The 20,889-nt window shown below is 32.5% G+C and overlaps 1 protein-coding gene across 1 annotated transcript; it reads right to left on the reverse strand.

Moving 5' to 3' along the window:
• Nucleotides 1-8,769: 8,769 nt before the first annotated feature.
• On the reverse strand, nucleotides 8,770-20,726 carry LOC148627556 (large ribosomal subunit protein mL42-like). Its single transcript, XM_088574710.1, has 6 exons — nucleotides 20,635-20,726; nucleotides 14,918-14,975; nucleotides 12,058-12,142; nucleotides 11,433-11,465; nucleotides 10,541-10,662; nucleotides 8,770-8,911 (listed from the first exon to the last, which is right to left on the reverse strand). Exons 1-6 carry the CDS (start codon nucleotides 20,705-20,707, stop codon nucleotides 8,857-8,859), a joined length of 426 nt encoding a protein of 141 aa, XP_088430836.1. The 5' UTR covers nucleotides 20,708-20,726; the 3' UTR covers nucleotides 8,770-8,856.
• Nucleotides 20,727-20,889: the final 163 nt, after the last annotated feature.

Below are 20,889 nucleotides of genomic sequence, written 5' to 3' on the forward strand. Positions count from 1 at the left end.
TTGCTTAATTAAACAACATCCACCATTTTCCTGAGGTGCAAAATTGTCCAGACACGGAAAGGCATAGAATGTGTCAAAATAAACCTCCCCCTTCTATGTGTAAACATTTGCACCTGTGCCGTCCCCCTTTTTATTAGTAAACTGGCATGACTGGTAAACCCCATACCCATTGTTTTGAGTCAAATATCAAAAGGTGTTCTATCTAGCTCCCCTTTCCCTCACAAATTTCCCCCCCCCCCAAAAAAAAAACAAAACAAAACAAAACAAAACAAAAAACAACTGGATCATCAATCACAAACAAACAGGAAATGACATTTTTGCACATTTAGGATATGTCAAAGTAAACTTTCCCCCTTTTTATGTGTAAAAAAACCTGCACCCAAAGTATGCGGGTAAATGTCCCCACTTTTATGTATAATAAAAACACCTTCTGAAGTCTGGGAGGTAAACCTTTCCCCTTTTATGTGTTTAAACACCTGCATCCAAAGGCGAGGCCGAAGTCCGGATCCCTCGCCATTTTCATGTGTAAACTCCCTACTTGGGCGTAATTCTTTGATAATTAACAGGAAATTTTGCAGAATAATAGGACAAAATGCTAGAAAGTCGTCTTTCGACTTTTCTGGCCAATTCATTCAAATTTCCGAGCAAGTCCCAGGCCCGGGGTTGATCACATATTTGTTTTTACATATAAAAAGGTGGGTACGGAGTGAATGTGCGTCTGAAAAAAAAAAAACGAACGATACACTGAAAATAACTGATTTCAAAGAACAGGGCTTCAATGCTTCTTCTGCGTCTTGATGTTGTATGAGGGTCTTCAACAATGAAAAAAACGTTAAAACCCTCAAACCAGACCAAGAAAGTCCCGTATAGTGTGCACAAAAGCGGAATTCTTGATGAAATAAAAATCGAGGTTACTCTTGCTGTCCACTAACTTGGAGGGAAGCTGATAGCACCAGGATTACAGGTAGAGACTGCTGAACTTTAATTGATCGCTCCAAAAATACGTCATAGACGCAACGCATGTCTGGAGCAGTCAAGTAGTTTGCAAGTGTATTTTGGTGGAGGTTTTTTCCTCAACGGGCCATATCAACTTTTATTAAAGCCTTCACTTTGCGTCTGTCGGTGTCGTCATCGTCGTCGTACCCCATACACCTTTGTCAAAATAAACTTGGGACCAATAGAACAGCTTCTTAGTCCCAGATTAAACCATTTTTTCCAGGAAAGTTCATCGGCACGAAACTGCTCAGAAATGCATCATTTAACTTCCGGGGGGGGGGGGGGCTAGGTATTTTTGTCTTTGGATGTTAAAAATATTTCTATCCTGACATTGGAGAAACGATGATTTGGTAAAGTAAAATAAGTAATGTGAATAAAAAAAAAAGAAAAATCGCTTACATGTGTTCGAAAAGTACACATTTTTTGGGCGCTGAGTAAAAAAAAACCCAAGACCCCCCTGAAAGGTAAATGGTCAACTCCTCTTAAACCACTACAGCAATTTGGACAAAACTGTAACCATTGATGTATGGTAGATGTCCGTAGATCCTTCAAAATGATTACTCATTTTTTTGGATCCGTCAATTTACATGTAGTACTGTGTCCACTTTGCTCAATCGACTGCGATGTAGCAGGCATCCTAGTTAATACTAACTGAAGCTGCTTAATGAAATTTAAAATACTGGATGACAGATGTAGCAGAAGTTATTTTTGTATGACCACAAAAAAAATGCAGTCCATATAATGTCAATTGTAGACAATTTGGTTTCCAGACAATAACTTGAATAAGTTCATGGATCTCTCTGAAATTACAGGGGCTGATTCAGGCGGGGGTGTGGCGGGCGTGCGCCCCCACTAAAATTAAAAAGCATGGGTTATCAGGGGTAGATTTAGGCGGTTTTAGGTTGAAACTTTAATTTATCGCTAATTTTACCACAAAAAGATATCTACATTACACCCACTCTAGAGACCTGTGCAGATCCGGGTGTCAAAAGAATAGAGCTGCAGCAGCGCTAAGCTTGTCGTAAAAGGCGACTAAATAGTGCCCCAGGAGGTGGAATGGGGTGCCCCTGGCGTGTTACATGCGGGGGTTGTCAGGCTATAATACGGAAAACCTGACCGCAAACCATAGTGGTGCACCGTGTTGGGAAAGATGCCACGTTCCTCGCACGTTAAAGAACCCTACTGTGGTATTCTCCCGGAGTAGGAACCATAGGGCTCCGCCACAGGAGGCTAAATTGCCTGACCCTACACACCTTTCCCTATTTCCAGTGGCAATCAAAATTTGTCGACCCCATTGTCCTTGTGTCCCATCCCTTTTTCATTTCATCATTTCATGTTCATTTTATCACCAATTTCATGTTCATTGTCTGAATATAGCTGAAATAGTGCTGCTCGGACGTTAAACCCCAACAAACAAACAAACACCCACTCTAGAATATTAAAAAAATTAACCTTAAAGAAATTTTATTTGTGCGCCCCCCCCCCTTAAATCTAAAATACTGGATCCGCCCCTGAATTATATAAAAGAGTGCCATACTACAAAAAGGAAGACTTGGATTGATTTTAGCAGTTGTGACTTACAACCATGTAGGAGATGAGGACCAAAAAAGGCCAGAAACAAGCATTTTTATGATGTCTGGTCAATAAGACTATACATGTAAATAACTTGACTATACATTTATTAAAGTACATGAATCTTTTTTATACCACAAGGTGCCGTATCACAATAAAAGGATGGAATCAATTTTGCTTGTGTCTGGAGCTTTGATGAAAAAAGGGCCACATTGATTCTGGTCAAATTCTTATTCTATGTCAATATTTAATTGGAATCAATAATATTCTGTATCAAGCTTTGATGGGTGTCCATACTTGCCCCCTGCTGCACGTAAAAGTGCAAGGCATGTGTTTGTCAGTCACACTTATTAACATTCTATATTTGTAAATGGATTCTAATCAAAATTTATATCTCTCTGGTAGGTTTGGAAATTATTGATGACTCGTGAGTGCTTCGTATTTTGATAATTTACTCCATTATAAATAATTTGCTATGTGAGTTCTGTCATATTTACGTATCCAAGAGGATTTGGATAAAGTTAATATAAAAGGTAACGGGTATAAACAGCAAGTCCTAAAATCAATGATGACTGGCTACTATTGTGGGTATTAAAATTCCCCTTTGTTTTAGAGTGCTCTAATGACAGTTAACAACCACTTGAATAAAATTCATACCAAATGTTCCAATAATATAAAGTTCAGACAGGAGATATTATGTCTTTTTATCTTTGGCTGTGTGGTCGTCTGTAAATACTTGGTTGGTCTTTATATAATTTTATAACAAGGTTCTAAAACCACAAAAGGACGTTTAGTTTTGATTTTAGGGGGTTATCATTTATGGCCCCAACTGTTCTACAATTATTAGTCAAAACAAGCATTTTATAGATTTTAACTATAGAACTCCAGTAAAAGCATAGGAATGTCTTTGATGTTCCACACTCTTACTATGAATGTTCTTAGGAGTATCCTGCATAGAACTGATCTAAGGATTATCGATCCGTCAAAAAACATGGCCGCTGTTACTAAAAATAGAACAGATGGGTCAGACAATTTGTTCGCATAAATCTCCAAAACCGTTAGGTTTAGCTAAATTCTGACAATGCTAAAAGTTTTCAATAATATGATATCTGTCTATAGTCAAATTTTCGTATTATCAGTTAAGCCATGTTGGAATTATTGCCCCTTTCGACGTTTTTTGCTAGTTTTGAATGTTTTTACTTTCAAAAATCTTCTCCTCTGAACTACTGAACCAATTGGAACCAAACTTGGTTTGAATGATCCTTGGAGTATCCTGCATAGAATTATGTGGTAATTTTCGATCCGTCGAAAAACATGATTGCTAGCTGTTACTGAAAATAGAACATAGGAATCTGACAGTAGTTTTTCGCATGTATCTCCAAAACCGTTAGGTTTAGCCAAATTCTGACACGAGTCAAAGTGTTCAGTATGATGAAATCTATCTTGAGTCACATTTTCGTTTTAATCTGTTAAGCCATGTTGGCGTTATTGCCCTTTTAGATGTTTTTTGCCATTTAAAAGTTATTTCTTTCAAAAAATGTTCTCCTCTGGCACTACCTGACCAATTGGAACCAAACTTGGTATGAATGTTCCTTGTGGTATCCTGCATAGGAATGATGTGGGGATTTTCGATCCGTCGAAAAACATTGCTGCTACTAAAAATAGAACATACGAATGTGACAGTAGTTTTTCGCATATATCTCCAAAACCGTTAGGTTCAGCCAAATTCTGAAAGATGAGGATACAAGTGTTCAGCATGATGAGATCTATCTGTGGTAAATTTTTCATTTTAATCTGTTAAGCCATGTTGGAGTTATTGCTCTTTTTCAAAGTTTTTTTGCCATTTTTATCGTTGTTTCTTTCAAAAATCTTCTCCTCTGACACTACCAGGCCAGTTGGAACCAACTTGGTATGAATATTCCATTGAGTTTTTTTTGTAGAACTGATTTGGAGATTTTCGATCCGCTCAAACTGCTCATACTGATCGTCATTATAGGTCTACAAGAGTCTTCACGGGATCAACGTTGGCAGACGATTCATTGCAAGAGTTAATGCCCTCGAAAGGTGAAATATGACGTGTTTTTTGTTTGTTTGTTTGTTTGTTATTTTTTCTAACAATTTTCAACCAAATGCTGAAATGGTCCTTCTGACAAGTCTTGCCAGTCTTCTTGAGTCAAAATTGTTGGACATCTCCTTGTTAAATTTGTTGCCCTTGAAAGGCAAAATTGAACAAGGTGAGCGATTCAGGCTCCTGGGAGCCTGTTGTTTATTTTATTTCCGGTTACATGTAATAATTTGAGTAAAAGGCAATGAACCGCTATGAAACTGTACCACAAGTGTAATACTCAAAAGGAAAGTTAGGATTGATTTTGGAGGTTACTAACTTCCACCATTTAGCAAAAAGGGACCGCTCAATTCTATTACCATTAAGTAACACTATGCCATTTAACCAAGTTTCAACCCAAATTAATTTTTCCGGACCATTTTAAGTAATGTGAATGTCATAATTCTTGGGGATCCATGGTTTAAATTACCCAACAAATTTAGGTGGAGTTTATGCGAAGCATTATAGGTGCTAGTGTGAACGTAAAGGTGCAGTTGTTGCCAAGGAGATGTGTGACGTTCATTTTTAATTAATTTATTTAGAGGAAAATCATTCATTGACTCAAATTAGAATTTTGTCAACATTTTACACTTTTTAATACATACAATATGTATCTATTTTGTTTCTTTTAACTTATGTATATATTTCTTATAACTAATTTCGGGTAGAAGGAGGTAAAAAAAGGAATTCACTTGTAAGTTAATTTACGGAGTGCCATCTATTTTCAATAAATTGCTCTGTAGGTTTTAGTGAAAGGAAATAAAAAACTATAACGCTATACATCTACACTATTTTGTTAGAATATTTGACATCAGATATAAATTCACTTTTACATAAAAGTGGTTGGTGCTGCTCGTTTCTATGTATAATTATATTTTTTTAATAAAATGTGGTTATTGTCCTTTGATCCCTTTATTTTCAGTATTCCCGGTTTTGTCCTTTATCCATGTACACAGATCCCCCCTATTTGACACTTGGGTATATCATTTTTTTCTTAGAAAACATCATTATGCAGAATATAAATGTCAAGTTCACAGGATTGCATGTTCTGACATTCATTATTTCTGTAAGTCTTAGTCCAGATAATCATGACGTTCGCTAAGGATTTGTTTTAATCTGACGTTGATGCTTCAAAGGGATGCAACCAAGCAAAATAAAAATTTGCCTCCCAAGACGGCATTATTATTTGGATTGATTGATTGTTGGGGTTTAACGCCCGAGCAGCAATACTTCAGCTGTACTCAGGCGATGAATATGAAATGGATGATCAATTGAACATGAAATGATGATCACATGAAAAAGGAATGGGACACAAGGATAATGGGGTCGACAAATGTTGATTGTCACTTAGGGAGATGTGGGTAGGATCGGGCAATTTAGCCTTCTGCGGCGGAACCCAATGTTTTCTACTCCGATAGAATACCACAGAATGGTTCTTTAACGTGCGAGAAACGTGGCATATTTCCCAATACGTTGCACTACTATGGTTTGCTAGAGTAATCAAGGGAACAAAGGTTATAGCGGTAATCAAGAGAATGTAATCCAGGGACAAAGACCAGACATGGGAAACCGACATACACAACAAAGAACATAAAGTAACTAAATCATATATACAAAAAATCAAATGACTCGGACTCCACTAAAATCTGGGAGCATGGACCAGGTGCACCGGTAGGGTAAGCGTCCTCTGCTTTTCTAGAAACACCCGTCGAGTTGCTCATAAAAAGTCAAGTCCGGGGTAGACAAACAAGGAAAGGAAAACTATGACCCGTTGAATAAATCAGTTTTCATGGTGCTGATGGATTCACCATAACGATCCACGAGTTCATGATGACGACCATAAAACTTCTGTAGTGATGACTTCAATCTTAGAACAAATCAGTTTTCATGGTGCAGATGGTTACACCATAACGATGATTTATGTTGACGACCATAAAATTCTATAGTTTGTTTTAAAGAGTAATCAAGGGAACCAATGTTATAGCGGTAATCAAAAGAATGCAATCCAGGGACAAAGACCAGACAAAGAACATAAAGTAACTAAAATCATGCATACAAAGTAACAAAAGCAAATGAGCAACTCGGACTCCACTAAAACTGGGAGCATGGACCAGGTGTACCGGTAGGGTAAGGCTAAACATGTGTTTTAAAATATTTTAAGTCATTTATTTACATAGAAGAAGCTTAACTTACCGGAAATCGAGCGATAAAATCCTACATATTTGTTAATTACCTAGAAAACATTTGTAATGAAGACAGTTGTCAAAATGACCAGCCATTTTGAATTAGGTCACTTATTTTACGGAATGCAATATGTTTTTTGACAAAACGAACTTAAAGTTGGTAAAGGCAATTCGTTTTAGCCAATTTTGAAATCCGTAAATTTGTCAACCGGAATTATACACTCAAAGAGCTAACAACCCAATAAGAAGTTCATTTTAACTGGTTTTACAAAGGATTTCCAGGTATGCTGGATTTTCTCACCGGGTAGGTCATTTGTTTTTCTCCAGTTTAGTCACCTTCTGTCGTGTTGCGGTAAAGAAACTATTTAAAGCGTTTTAAATGGCAAATAGTTAACTATAATTCTGCCGATTTGAAAGAAAGGCGGAACGAGCGTTATGCAATATGGCGCTCGGAAGTGAGAGGCTGGGGTATGGAGGAACGGAATTACAACCTCTTACGTTGCAGGAGTAATTAGGGTTTATCATTACCTTTGGACAAATAGGGCCTTAATTTCACCACGTACATGTATTTTCCCCTGACTACAGGCAAACGTGTATATAGAAACATTTTAAGGCATATCACCCCTAAGATATGAAAAAGTTGAATCAAGTTTATGTAAAATTATATCAAAAACTGATTTGACATTGCAGGTTCATTTATTCAATTCTGCAGAGAGTGCAAAAAATAAACAAACACCCGAGATTCACTTGATATTGTCCCCTCACTTACACAGTGTAAAATTATCAGTCGGCTATTGACCAGCATGTCAATGTGAATGCCTTAAATACACAGGGAACATTTCAAAACATTATCCAGACTTAAGAATTTATGAAATGAAAACAGCAAAAATCAGGCCAGTTTTTGAAATAATGTTACATAAAATGAATGTGACTTTCTCATATCTAGAGGATGCTATGCCTTAAAATTCTTCTTGATAAACAGTTTTGTATGGCAAGCCAAAATGGACAAAAATCAATATTTTGTAATATTAGGAAATAATTTTTTTAATACAAACAAGATCATTTTTTAATATTAGAAATTCATTTTGTAGTATTAAAAATTCATTTTCTAATTTACAAATTCCCAATTTAGTAATATTACCAACTGAGTTTGTAATATTAGAAAATGAATTTGTAATATTAAAAAATCGCATTGCGATCAAGTCACTTTTTGATATAACAAAATGATTTTCTAATATTGAAAAAACACAACAAATACATGTTCTAATATTAGAAACTCAATTTCTAATATTAAAAAATCATTTTTTAATATTAGAAATTCAATTGATTTTTTAATATTAAAAAATAGTTTTGTGATATTAGAAATCCATTTTGTAATATTAGAAAATAAATTTGTAATATAAGAAAATAAATTTGTAATATAAGAAAATAAATTTGTAATATTAAAAAATCATTTTTAATATTAAAAAACACTTATTTTGTAATATTAGAAAACATACTTTTTTATATTAAAAATTCATTTTCTCATATTACAAATTCCTGATTTAGTAATATTACAAAATATCACACATTTATTAATATTACAAATTGAATTTGTAATATTAAAAAATCATTTTGCAATGTAGCAGTGATTTTTTTAATATTTCAAATTCTTTTTCTAATATTACTAAATCATGAATTTGTAATATTAGAAAATGAATATTTAATATTACAAAATGAATTCCTAATATTAAAAATTCATTTACTAATACTACAAAATATTGATTTTTGTCCACTTTGGCTTGCCATACAGAGGTCTAATTTTGAGACTGTCAGGGTCAAGTTGGTTTCTAATCTCGAGTCATTTTCCTTCGCAGCAAATTTTTCATTGTCTATTTATATTTGACCCCCAATTTGTTATATTATAGACCTTACTGAAATTGTAACACAAGGTTTTATACCATAAAGATCATAGGTATTAAATGGATAACAAATTATGACTATTCTTAATTGATTTCATTTCTAAATACTGTCCCTGTCTTTTGGTGGCTTTGATTTTCTGTATTTCAGCTGCGGCCTGAAACAGATAAAATAAATATTCTTTATTGTAAAGAGTTACATAGTAGGTATGCCATGGACAATATTTCGTACTTTGGGACAATAAAACTGGTATTACCCTCACATCCAGTTAATAAGTGTTTTATTATACTGAAAAACTACCGTTCGCCATAAAATTTCGTCAGTATCCCTGTAACGCCATTCATGTCAGCAGTCTCCAAAAATTCTAGGGATTTAAATTGACCGTTGTTCACTTGTAAATATTCTTGTAATGTTTGAACAGCTCCAGCTATGACTCCTTTTGTAGCCTTTGCATCTTTTTCATCATTTATCTTAATCAAATGGTCTTCATCTAGGGAAGTGAACCTACAACCCTCAGACATTTTCTTGTTGTCTGCGGTTTAGGTATTTAACCTCCTACTATGAAAACTCCAGAGTTCCCTCCAATGACATCATTTGATTTAAACCAATGAAATTAATGAGACAAATTTGTCACAACTCCTACACAACAAAGTCTAAAAAGGTAATTATTGAATTTCACCTTCATTTTGTCACACGAAACAACAAATTACTTTTCAAATTATTGCACTGAAAATGGTCAAAGTTCCTATTTTTGCAAAAGAAATGGCTGCCATCAGAAATGACAAGCAAATTTTGTAAAAACCAAATTAGTTTTTTATTTCAGCACATAAAACAACAGCATATCCAAACTTGAAAAGAATATGCCATCGTTGGCAATGGTTTGCAGCCGCTCAACGCCATGTATTCCCAACTTAATATGTGAATTTCTCTTTTTTATCCCGAAGAATTTATAAAACTAAAACTAAAAATGCACAAATATAATTTTTTCCTCTACATGTATATAGATTTTGATTATATTGTCATGTTCTACTATTTACCAATTCTCATGCTGGTTAGCTTGGTACCTATTGTTGTGAATTCACTAGTCAGTTTCTGATAGTTGTAAGTCCTACCATTAGATATAAGCTTATGTAACTAATTTTCCTATACTTGCAATTTTGCTAAGTAAAAACCAATAACAATTTGATCTGAACATTGCAGGTCTCAAACTCAAGTACATATTTAGATTAAATTGAAATAACTTTCTTTATAAAGCGTCTGCAATTGGTTGATAGGTAGGTATGCATTTTTAAATTTTTAAATATATATATTAATGTTGTAACTATAAAATCAGACAGGATTGATGACCAATCAAAGCATTCAATTACAATGCACTTACTTGATCCACTTTTAGGCTTGTATTTTACTTGTTTATAACAAAAAGTTTTTTTCTAATATCTACATGTTAAAGACACCTAAAAAATAAAAAACCTAAAATTTTGAATTTGCGGTCAAGGGTCAAATACATATAGAGGTCTCACAGTAATAAACCCATGTGCCAAATATGGTATGCCCATGTCGGAGAACAATAATGAAGTCATGGCCCGAATATAAATCTGCAGTGATTCCTAGATAACCCCCCACAACCCCCAAACTTTTTTTTCACACAGGTATAATTATTGACATTTCATAGTGTAAAAAATCAACTTTGCATGTACTATTTTTCATGTCCATCATTCCACCAGGAAACAGTAAAAATGTGAATGTGCATACAACAAATACTATGTTTAAAGTATATTATACATACATAGGTGCCCATTGATGTTTTGTTGTATGAAACATCTGAGCTAATTCTTTCTCTGTAGGTCCGTCTTTCCTTAACCTGAGACGGTCAGCCTGAAGGTGTTGTACTTTTAAAGCTGAGGCTCCCTGAGATAAACATATAATGCTGATTTATATCTGTACTATTACAAATCTCAGTTCATGGCTAAACTCTATAAAGATCCTTCAAAACATCAATTTAATAATACTCTTAAATATCTTGATAATATTTTAGCGTTAAATACAGTAATGCAAACTTTGAAAGCTATGTTCAAGATATCTAATACAAATGAACTTAAGTTGACCAAATGAAACAACAATAGTACAATATCTCATTTTGTCTATATGGTGTATGTTGAGGAATCCATAGAGATAATTGGATGTATTATTGTCATAGTTCTATTACTATGGATTTTATTACTTTGTTGTTGGAGCCTTCCAGATCTTACTTAAAGGTGTGTTTACACTTGTTGAAGAACTTTTGGAGGTCTCTGATAGTATTTACTACATGTATTTTGTATTTAGGTTCAATATGTGGTGCATTTGTTGCATTTCATCATATTCATTTTTTTTCCATCACTAAATTTGAAATACTAATAGTAAAAAAGTTAAATATATTGCATAAAAGTGAAATTTTTGCTGATTGATCCACCTAAGAGATTACTGGTACATGTACTATTGTACTTCCCCATCAAATTAAGACCTAAAGTTGCTAATATTGATTCATACTTTTGTGTACATGTATTTATAATATTCTGATCAAGTAAATTATTATATCGACAGTTTAAGAAAAATTATTTCGGAAAATCAAGGGCTTAAATAAATAGAATGAAAGAGAAAGTGTACCAGAATACTGGTCTAAATTAATTTTAAGTTACCTCTGATAGTTCCTCTGCCTTTCTTGGTAATGGCTATAAAAACAGTGTTTCAAATAGCAATTTTTAAAGCTCTTTTATATACAGGTATATGTGATGTTTCATTTTAGTCAGAAATTCATATATTAAAAGTAAAGGTAACTTTGAAATAAGAAATGAATAATTCTTTACGATTGTTTGAGGTGAATGCTTACACTCACTAATATTCTATTCATGACAATTAATATTTGTAAAGAATGTTGAATAAGGAAGCCATATATTGTCTACAAAACAGATCACAGAAATATAATCAACCTAGAGTGAATAATATTGATTTTAATACAACAAATTTTAACTATCTGTTTAAACTCTGTGTATGCAATTTACACATGACAGACTTAACTTCTCGACATCATGTATCGTGTCAAATAGCTCTGTATGATGGCACATATTTTGCCATCAATTAATCATAATATTTGTGATTAATATATCATCTTTTTACCACTTATGTAAGCACAAGGCTTTTGCAAGTGAAATCAGAAATTTTATGACTGACTTTCAGCATAGAATTTGTCTAGTCTATTACCAGATAATATGTAGTCTAATGGCTAACTGTCTTGTAAACAAAAACATTTATGTGATGGCTTACCTTTGTACATTCATAGGGAAAATCTGGTTCAGGATGATAGCAAATCACAGTAGATTCATCTTCTGATAATGCCACATAGTGTGTTCTATAATTAAAATTAAATGATTATTGTAAGTGTGTGTACTCAAGTATCAATGTTCTATGATGAAATGCAGACAGGATTTTCAATTTTTCAGTCAGCCAGAACAAATGTTTCTAAGTTCATGACTTAATGGTTTACACTGACTATCAACAAGTACACATGTATAGTTAGTATTAATTATTTACAAAGGAAACTTAAAAACTATCACCTTAACCTTTGACCTTGAAAATCAATTTGTAAGGATCGAGTAAGGTGAAAATCCATTGGAAGATGTTGGTTCTACAACATTTACAATTATGTCATGTGGTTAAATCTCAGACCTTACAAAATAATGCAACTACATGTACATGTACATGATGTGTACCAATTTGATCAAAATCCAGAGCAGCACTAGGTTTAAACTAATGTTGGTAACTACATTTACCGACATCCCTATAAGACAGATGCATAAATGGACAAGATTAATTTCTTTAAAATTCCCCCATTTTCTACAGCTTCGACAGATTAATCAAATATCATAGGTACATCAGAACAAATTTGAAGAGTATGTCATCCATATAAAATCCCTTTTCTTGGCTGTATTCTACAATTTACTGATAGCAAAAGATGACCGTAACTAAAATCAAGGCAACCAGGAACTTTACAACAAACAGATCTTGTTTGTCTTATTTCAATCTTGTCAATAGTACTTTAAGTTGAATGTTTAATCACTAAACATAAAACACTTAAAACAATTAGGATTGCAAGGAATTAACAATACCTAAAAATTAGTAAAGCACTGAAGTATGATAAAAGGATATTGAATATATAGGCTACAGGATGTTATAAATTTGCAAACCAAAAAAATTACATGGCATATACCAATGTAAGTATATCCTCATACAGGGTGAACCCGTCATACCCCCCAAATTTTTTTCATGATATTTTGCAATTTCTTCACCAAAAATTGTCTTTTCTTATTTTCCCTTGGCCTTTAATTCTATTTATATATCCTAACCTAAAATCCTCGATCCACCTCTGAAAGGAAACCAATTTACACAATCTGTGCTTATAATGTACAATACAGTACCAATTTTGGAACAATGAGGTTTGTTGCTTGTTTTTTTTCTGATTATTCATTTTCTCCCTATTATAATACAAGCTCATTCTTTAACCAAATGTTTAATGTTTTAATTCTTCGAGACATTTTTTAGGGACAATATCCTATCGGTAATTTTCTAAATACAGGGCTATTTAGTTCTAATGCTGCTGATAATAGTCATGTATAATGAAATTCAACTATATCTTATAACATTGGTATTTTGCTTTTTAAATGCCTGCTTGTCTAATAAGGATGTTTTATAGTTTACCAGTGTCCATTTGTCCATCCTCCCATCCATCATACATACTTCACACAATATTAAAAAATGCTGCCCACAATTTTTTTTGAAACTTTGGTGAATTGTTTCTTTTTATTAATGTGAGCTCTCTTTTGACTTTTGTAAATTTCTGCCTTTTCCTCTTTCAGTTACAAGACTTCATTAAAATATGTCAAATAATTGGGTGACTTTATGTTTTTGGACTATAACTCAAAAACTCTTGCAGCAATGTCAATAAAAATGTGAATAGGTTTATTTACTTTGATGTAGACTCCTTTTCAATTTTGTAAATTTCTGGCATTATGATTTAGAGTTATGGGAGCTGATTTCCACTCAGTAGTGATTGCATTCATTTCCATAAAACTTTGGAAAATAGTTAATTACTATTGATGTTGCTTCAATTGTTTCAAATTTCAGAAATTCCTACTTCAAATTTTTGGACTTTATATATATAAAAGGGAGATTTCCCATCAAGCTTTTATATATATGTATATATTTTGTGTCAAATATTTAACCACAATAAAATTCAGAACTGTATCAAGCATAAAATTTGCCATATCTAGCTATGCTCTGCAAAAGCATTTTATTTCCCAAAGTCATGACAACAAATGTACTAGTTTCAATTTATTAAGAACTGACTTCTGGCCCCATAACCTCGACATGAAAATCACATGGGACAAAAAGACTGTCCTTTAGGAAAAGTTTTTGACAAGTACAGCATGTTAACTTTGCTTCCCAATTGAACCTTTCTTTGGTGATCTAGGAGCCTCTAGGTTTACATATACAATGTAATTCTTTCCACAACTTTCGCATAAACCAAAGTCATTTTTTAAGTTCATATAGATTGAAGTCGGTTAACTATGATTACTTAGATGGGTTGGAGAAATATAATAAAAATATATTCAGAAATCAGGCCCAACCAAATTAAATGAAAATACTTCGCAGGGTGTAGCTTGAGACGACCACACTAACTCAGTCTGTGATACTAGCTGAACATTTACTTAAGGCATACAGTATATTGCATATACTACAACATTTCTTTGTCCAGATATGTCAGATACCCTCATCTTAAAAAGTCTGTTACTAACACCACATAGTCATACATTATAAGTATATGCATTCACCGTCATATTTGACTATCAAAAAATCATGGAATACAGCCAATAAAGGAATTTTTATGGCTAATGTATGCTTCAATCGGCATCAATGATGAAGACTGATATACCTATGTTTGATTCATCCATCTGTGCTGTAGAATAAAGAATGTTTTTGTATTTGCCATGTTGGGATGTTGGTGACAGTTACCAACATACGTTTACCCCAGTGAGAGTAGGATGTAAGAGATTGATGGGGAGATGGAGATACTAAACTGTAGTATTGAAATTGTTACTATGTTTGCAAGGGGATAATAAAACTATACCTATCATTATCTGTTGATTTACTTCTGTTTTGCTGAACATTGTTAACAATACGCTTATCTGTAAGAAAGAAACAGTATCAATATTAACAAAATATACACCAAATGTACAGAATCAGTTTATGTTCTTAGCTCATAAGGGCACTGATCCTGAATTTTAGAAATTGTTAATCTATATGGGCAACATATATATGGCTATATACAAATTTAAAAATGATATTTTAGTTTTAAAAATGTTTCATCAACGTCATCAAAATTAGTTGAGCAGTAGGTCCCTTTTACAGGTTCCTGATGTAAATCAAAAACCAATCAATGGTCCATAAGGGGCATGATCACATAATTCAACAATTGCATTATTATTAAATTGATATACATGAAAACTCTAAATACACAGGGAAAGCTTTTTGCAGTTTTCAGCACTGATGTTCTTAAATGAGTACATTCTAAAAGGGAAAGTTGTTCATCATCTATGGAGTTTAATTTGCAAACATCCCCTATTTAAAAGTAATTCCATCCCCTATCATAAACTTGATGCATCATGCATTATGAATTTATAGAATTCAAATATTAAGCATAACTTTTGAAAATATATTATCTTATCCTTTATTATATGTCTTTTCTTAAATTTTACAATATAAATTAATAAATTATAGTTCATGAAATATTATTAGTACTAGACATAACTGAGTACAATTTCAAGTAATCATTTATGATTATTACATTACAAAATGAAAAGTAATTAGTTAATTGAAGTTTTTTTTTAATCGAGATTTTAACAGCTCAACGCAGCGTCCAAGATTGATTTAGTGATATAACAAACATCAAACAGTTACTCAGTAAGAAAAAAATATCATATACTCATAAAATAGTCTGTAAAGAACAAGTTTCGGTATATGACACAATTTTTTATACACATAAATTCATGCAATTTATACAATATAATTATCAGAGGAGACGGAGCAACTTGGGGTTGGAATGACTTGAGGATGGATAAACTTGGGGACAAAAAAGTAGGGGGACGGATCAACCTTGGTATCTAGCAAGCTCAATATTAAGCTTATGTGCAGACGATTACCATCTACACCGTAAAGACCCCAATGCCAGTGGTGGCAGCCTTGCTATGTATTTAAGGTTTGATTTGGCCTGCGATAGAAAAAGAGACCTAGAATGCAATATCGTAGAGTCAATTTCAGTAGAAATCTCCATTAGTAATAAAAAGTGGTTAATATCAGGACTTAACCGACCACAAACAATCTTGGACAATGATTTTACAAATAATGTTATTAAAACTTATGACAAAATTGAAGTGAAATATGACAACATAATAGTCTTGGCTGATCTGAATTGTAACTTATAATCAGAAAAGAAAAATACTCCATTAAGAAATATACTTGATATTTGTGATCTGGAAAACAATGTAAAAGGGCCAACATGCTTCAAGAAATGTGCCGATCCAACATTGAATGATGTAATTCTTACAAACCGTAAAAACCTTTTACAAAATGTAACCAACTTCAACCATGGCGATGTCCGCAATATCTGTTCTAATTAAAGCAAATATATCACCTATTAGAAAACCATTCAAAGAATACCAAAGCTACAAACGAAGAAGCTTTCATCAAAGACTTGACAAATGCTGAACTTTCAAGCAAAATTGACCATGCAGAAAACATAAACAGTGCTTATAATGACTTTCAATCAGAAATAAAAACCATTGTTGATAAACATATTCCAAAGAAAAGACACAAAAATGTTGAACAGCAAGCACCTTTCATGAACAAACAATTACGACAAGTTATATATAAGAAATCTATGCTCTACAACAAATATATGAATGTAAAATCTGTGTGTGACCAACACTAGTGATTCCTTCTGATTTTTGCAAGATGGCTATTTAAGAATTGGCAATAATAAAATTTTTGAAAAAATAACATAAATTTTCCATGTGCATATTGTTTATTGTGCCAAGTGCAATAAACAAAATATGCGCACGGAAAATTTATGTTATTTTTCAATAGACAAAATTTTTATCATAGCCAATTTTTATAAATTAATTTCAAAACATATTTTTATCTTTAAACATGAGGAAAGTAGCTCTGAAATAATTATCAAAAATGTCTGATCTAATATCAAACAAAGACTCCATGATCAAACCTTACGAAACCAAAATAGTAGAATAGGTGAAAGTAATAAATTATCTTTCTATAAAACTATCTATAGACAAAACGAAAGGCCTTCCTATGTTGATGTCTGTAGATATAAGTCTGACAGGTCAAAAATTTGTAAATATAGAATAAGTGCCCACTCTCTAGCAATAGAGAATAGTCACTATAAAAATATGCCTCAAAATAAAAGAATTTGCACAAAATGTACCACTGGGCAAATAGAAGATTAATTGCACTTCTTTATTCATTGCCCAACCTACAATTCATATAGAAAAGAACTAAGCTTAAAAGTAATAATGAAAACTTTGACTCATTAACAGAAAACAAAATACAATTTGTTTTGAATAGCAGTTCAATAACAGTCCTCAAGGCTTTCATTGAATATATCAGTAAATGTCAAGACCACTAACTTTAAATTGTTGAGATAATGAGATGTTAAGACACTCGGTTTTCAAAATAATTAATATTAAACCCCAAATTATACTGTAATTATTTACAACCACTCTTTCTATGATGTCTATTTGCACTTTATTTTGTCACCTCTCACATATTCTTACTACGCTTTTTTTTTTTTTTTTTTTGCACAGTTGAGTCATCACCGCGCAAGTTCCTACATTAATCAAACTTTACATCTTTCTTTTTTCTTTGTTGTTGTTGTCAGAAATTACATACTTTGTTTCTATTATTTGTGTTATGACCATTTACTGTAAATGTGTTAGAACGAATGAAAATATTGATTATTGAAATATTTAACTGAATAGGGGCATGTCAGTATTTTTATATCCATTGAGATATTACAAAATTATTTTAACCAATCAGATTACAGTATTCATCTAAAATTAATTTATTCACATATATCTAAGAGATTTTAAATTTCACATAGCCTTGTGTAATTTACAAAAGCACATTTTGCATTAAAGGTTATTTGTTTTTGGTTACAAGTGTATGATTTTTCATAAGACCCTAACTTAATGCAAAGTTAGTTTTTTTTTAATTAATGTTTAATTCTGTTAAAATGATCACATGACTACAATTTCAAAACAGAAAAAAAATCCTTTGCTGGCATATCAAACACTAACTTCTGCAAATTGTTAATGCATTTAGAATACATTATTTATAGCATTGTGTGTGAATAAGCAATTTCTTGAAATTTTAATGATATTAGTTATGATTCCACAGAATGTAATCCCTTTTGGGATTCAGTGTCCGGAGCTGTTTTCTGATTTGGCCGTCAGTGGGCGGTACGAGAACACAATTAATTCCCCTTGGTTTTCATTGTATATGAATATAGTTCCAACTTTGGTAATAGGTACCTTCCACATTTTGCCTCTAATTGGTAGAAAATACATGGGATTTTTTTTTCATTAATCAATTCTGACTTAAAGTTGTGATTTGGTTCAGTGGAAGAAGGTTAAAATTTAGGACTTTTAACTAAGTTCATTTGTCATGTTTACCCCATCTCTGAGTTATATGTATTAATTTCAGAAAATGATGGTAAAGTTTTCTACAATTTATTTATAAAATCCTGTTTGTACATATCTTTAGGCCAGAGAAGTTTTATTCAGTTTGTGCCGGTGGAAGTTTTTTAATCTGCTCAAATGTGTATATTGAAATGCACTTGAAAATTAATTTTGGTCTCGTGCCTAATAAGGGGGTTGCTTGGGTATCAGAAATTTTATTTGCCAGTGTTTGCTGGGGGTAATTTGGTGTTTATTTTTAAGAATCAGTAAATCTACACGAAATATGAAGATTTTGGCCCTTTATTCTCTATTTTCTGAAATTAAAATAAAAAATATGGTTTCTATGGGATTTTCCATTGAAATTGCACTTTTGCTAGGGTGCTAGGTATGAAATATAGACAGTGAGGAAAATATTGTACAGCTTTGAGTTTTTCTCCTCTAACTATACACTAGGAACATCAAATCAACAAAAAGCATACTTTATGAACAAGGTTTAGGCAGAAATCTGACAGTTTAGTGTAATTTTTATGAACCCAGTCAATGAAATATGGCAAAATCAGGGGTTTTCACAGCCTTGTCTTAGGATCTATAAAATCACAGATATGTGTTTTATTGGCCTGAATCTTTTGTATTTGCTAGTAAATAATATAAATAATGTAAAAAAAACCTCATATATTCATTCCATTGACATTCATGCATCTAGTGTAAGTCACCACATGAATATACCTTGTGATGTCTCAAAAACACCTAATTTTAAAGTACCACATACACTGTAAGGTTTCAAAAATGATTTTTTTTGTAGAAAAACTGAAAAAATACAGCTGACTGTGTGCTTATGTACATGATAAGCTTAGAACCTTACATTATTTTACGTTTATTTCAGTTTTTTTTTATCATTCAAAACCCAAATAAAGGCTAACTTTGAATATCGGACACAATTGCACTTGAACAAGATCTGTACAGGTCTGGTTTAAATTGATCTGGAGTGACAGTTTTAGCTTTGAAACCACTTCTTATTGCTTTCAATGTACATTTGATATGTGTAGACCACTTTATGTCTGAAGTTGATCAATTTAAGTCATTGTCAGCATCATAAAATGAGTTTTCATATGTGTACCCCTATACATGGTCTAAAAGTGCATTGACCATGGCCGCATGTTTAAAAACCCAATTTTTGGCCTTAAAGTAGCTGGAACTTGAGTAAAGTGAACTTCATTGCATCAAATACACATAATATGATGCAACCAATGTAAAAAATCACAAAAATATTGCATTAAAAAAAAAAAATGTACATTTTAGAGGGGCCTTATTTCCTTCGATCATTGGACATGCGAGTCATGCAATGTACCACTGATACTAAATTTGCTATAACTTATATATTTTTCAACTAATCATGATGAAACTTTGTACTTGCGGTCAAACAAGGTTCATCTTGACATGAGTGCAGTTTTTATTCAAAGTGAGCACATTTACTATCTAACAGGTACGACAACACAATTAATTCCCCTTGGGTTTCATTGTATACGAATATAGTTCCAACTTTGGTAGTAGGTACCTTCCACATTTTTTCATATTTTTACTGGAAACTTATTTGCTGAAGTTTTGCCTCTAATTGGTAGAAAATAGGTTAAAATTACATGGGATTTTTTTCCTTAATCAATTCTGACTAAAAGTTGTGATTTGGTTCAGTGGAAGAAGGTTAAAATTTAGGACTTTTAACTCTGTTCATTTGTCATGTTTACCCCATCTCCGAGTTATATGTATTAATTTCAGAAAATGATGGTAAAATTTTCTGCAATTTATATATAAAAACCTGTTTGTACATATCTTTAGGCCAGAGAAGTTTTATTCAATTTGTGCCGGTGGAATGTTTTTAATCTGCTCAAATGTGTACACTGAAATGCACATGAATTTTAATTGTGGTCTCGTGCCGGCGGCCAAATAAGAAAACAGCTCCGGGCACAGTCCTGAAACACGGCGAAAGGGATTACAGTCTGAACGATGAGCACATGTGCTTAATGGAAACGTTGTATGAAAATTCTTCTTAAAACCAAGTTATAAAATTAACGTAGATAGATATATTATAACTAATTACGCTTCAAAATTCCATTGTTTCTCCAAATACATCGAGACACAGAAAATGTCAAACTTTTCATGGAGGTTGCCATTGTGGTGTTGCAAAAAATAACGATTCAGTCCCGTATGAAAATATTTATATTTTTCATAATTGCATTTATGCTGAATTTTGAATTTTCATTTCGTTATTATTCCTACTCTGTAATATATTAACAAATTTTAGAAATAAAAAGAAAGGAATCGTACAAATAATTTGCTACCTTATTTCTTGGAT

This window comes from Perna viridis, chromosome 1, assembly GCF_037379345.1.
Source record: "Perna viridis isolate PV_CMFRI_1.1 ecotype Kerala chromosome 1, ASM3737934v1, whole genome shotgun sequence".
Lineage (NCBI taxonomy): Eukaryota > Metazoa > Mollusca > Bivalvia > Mytilida > Mytilidae > Perna > Perna viridis.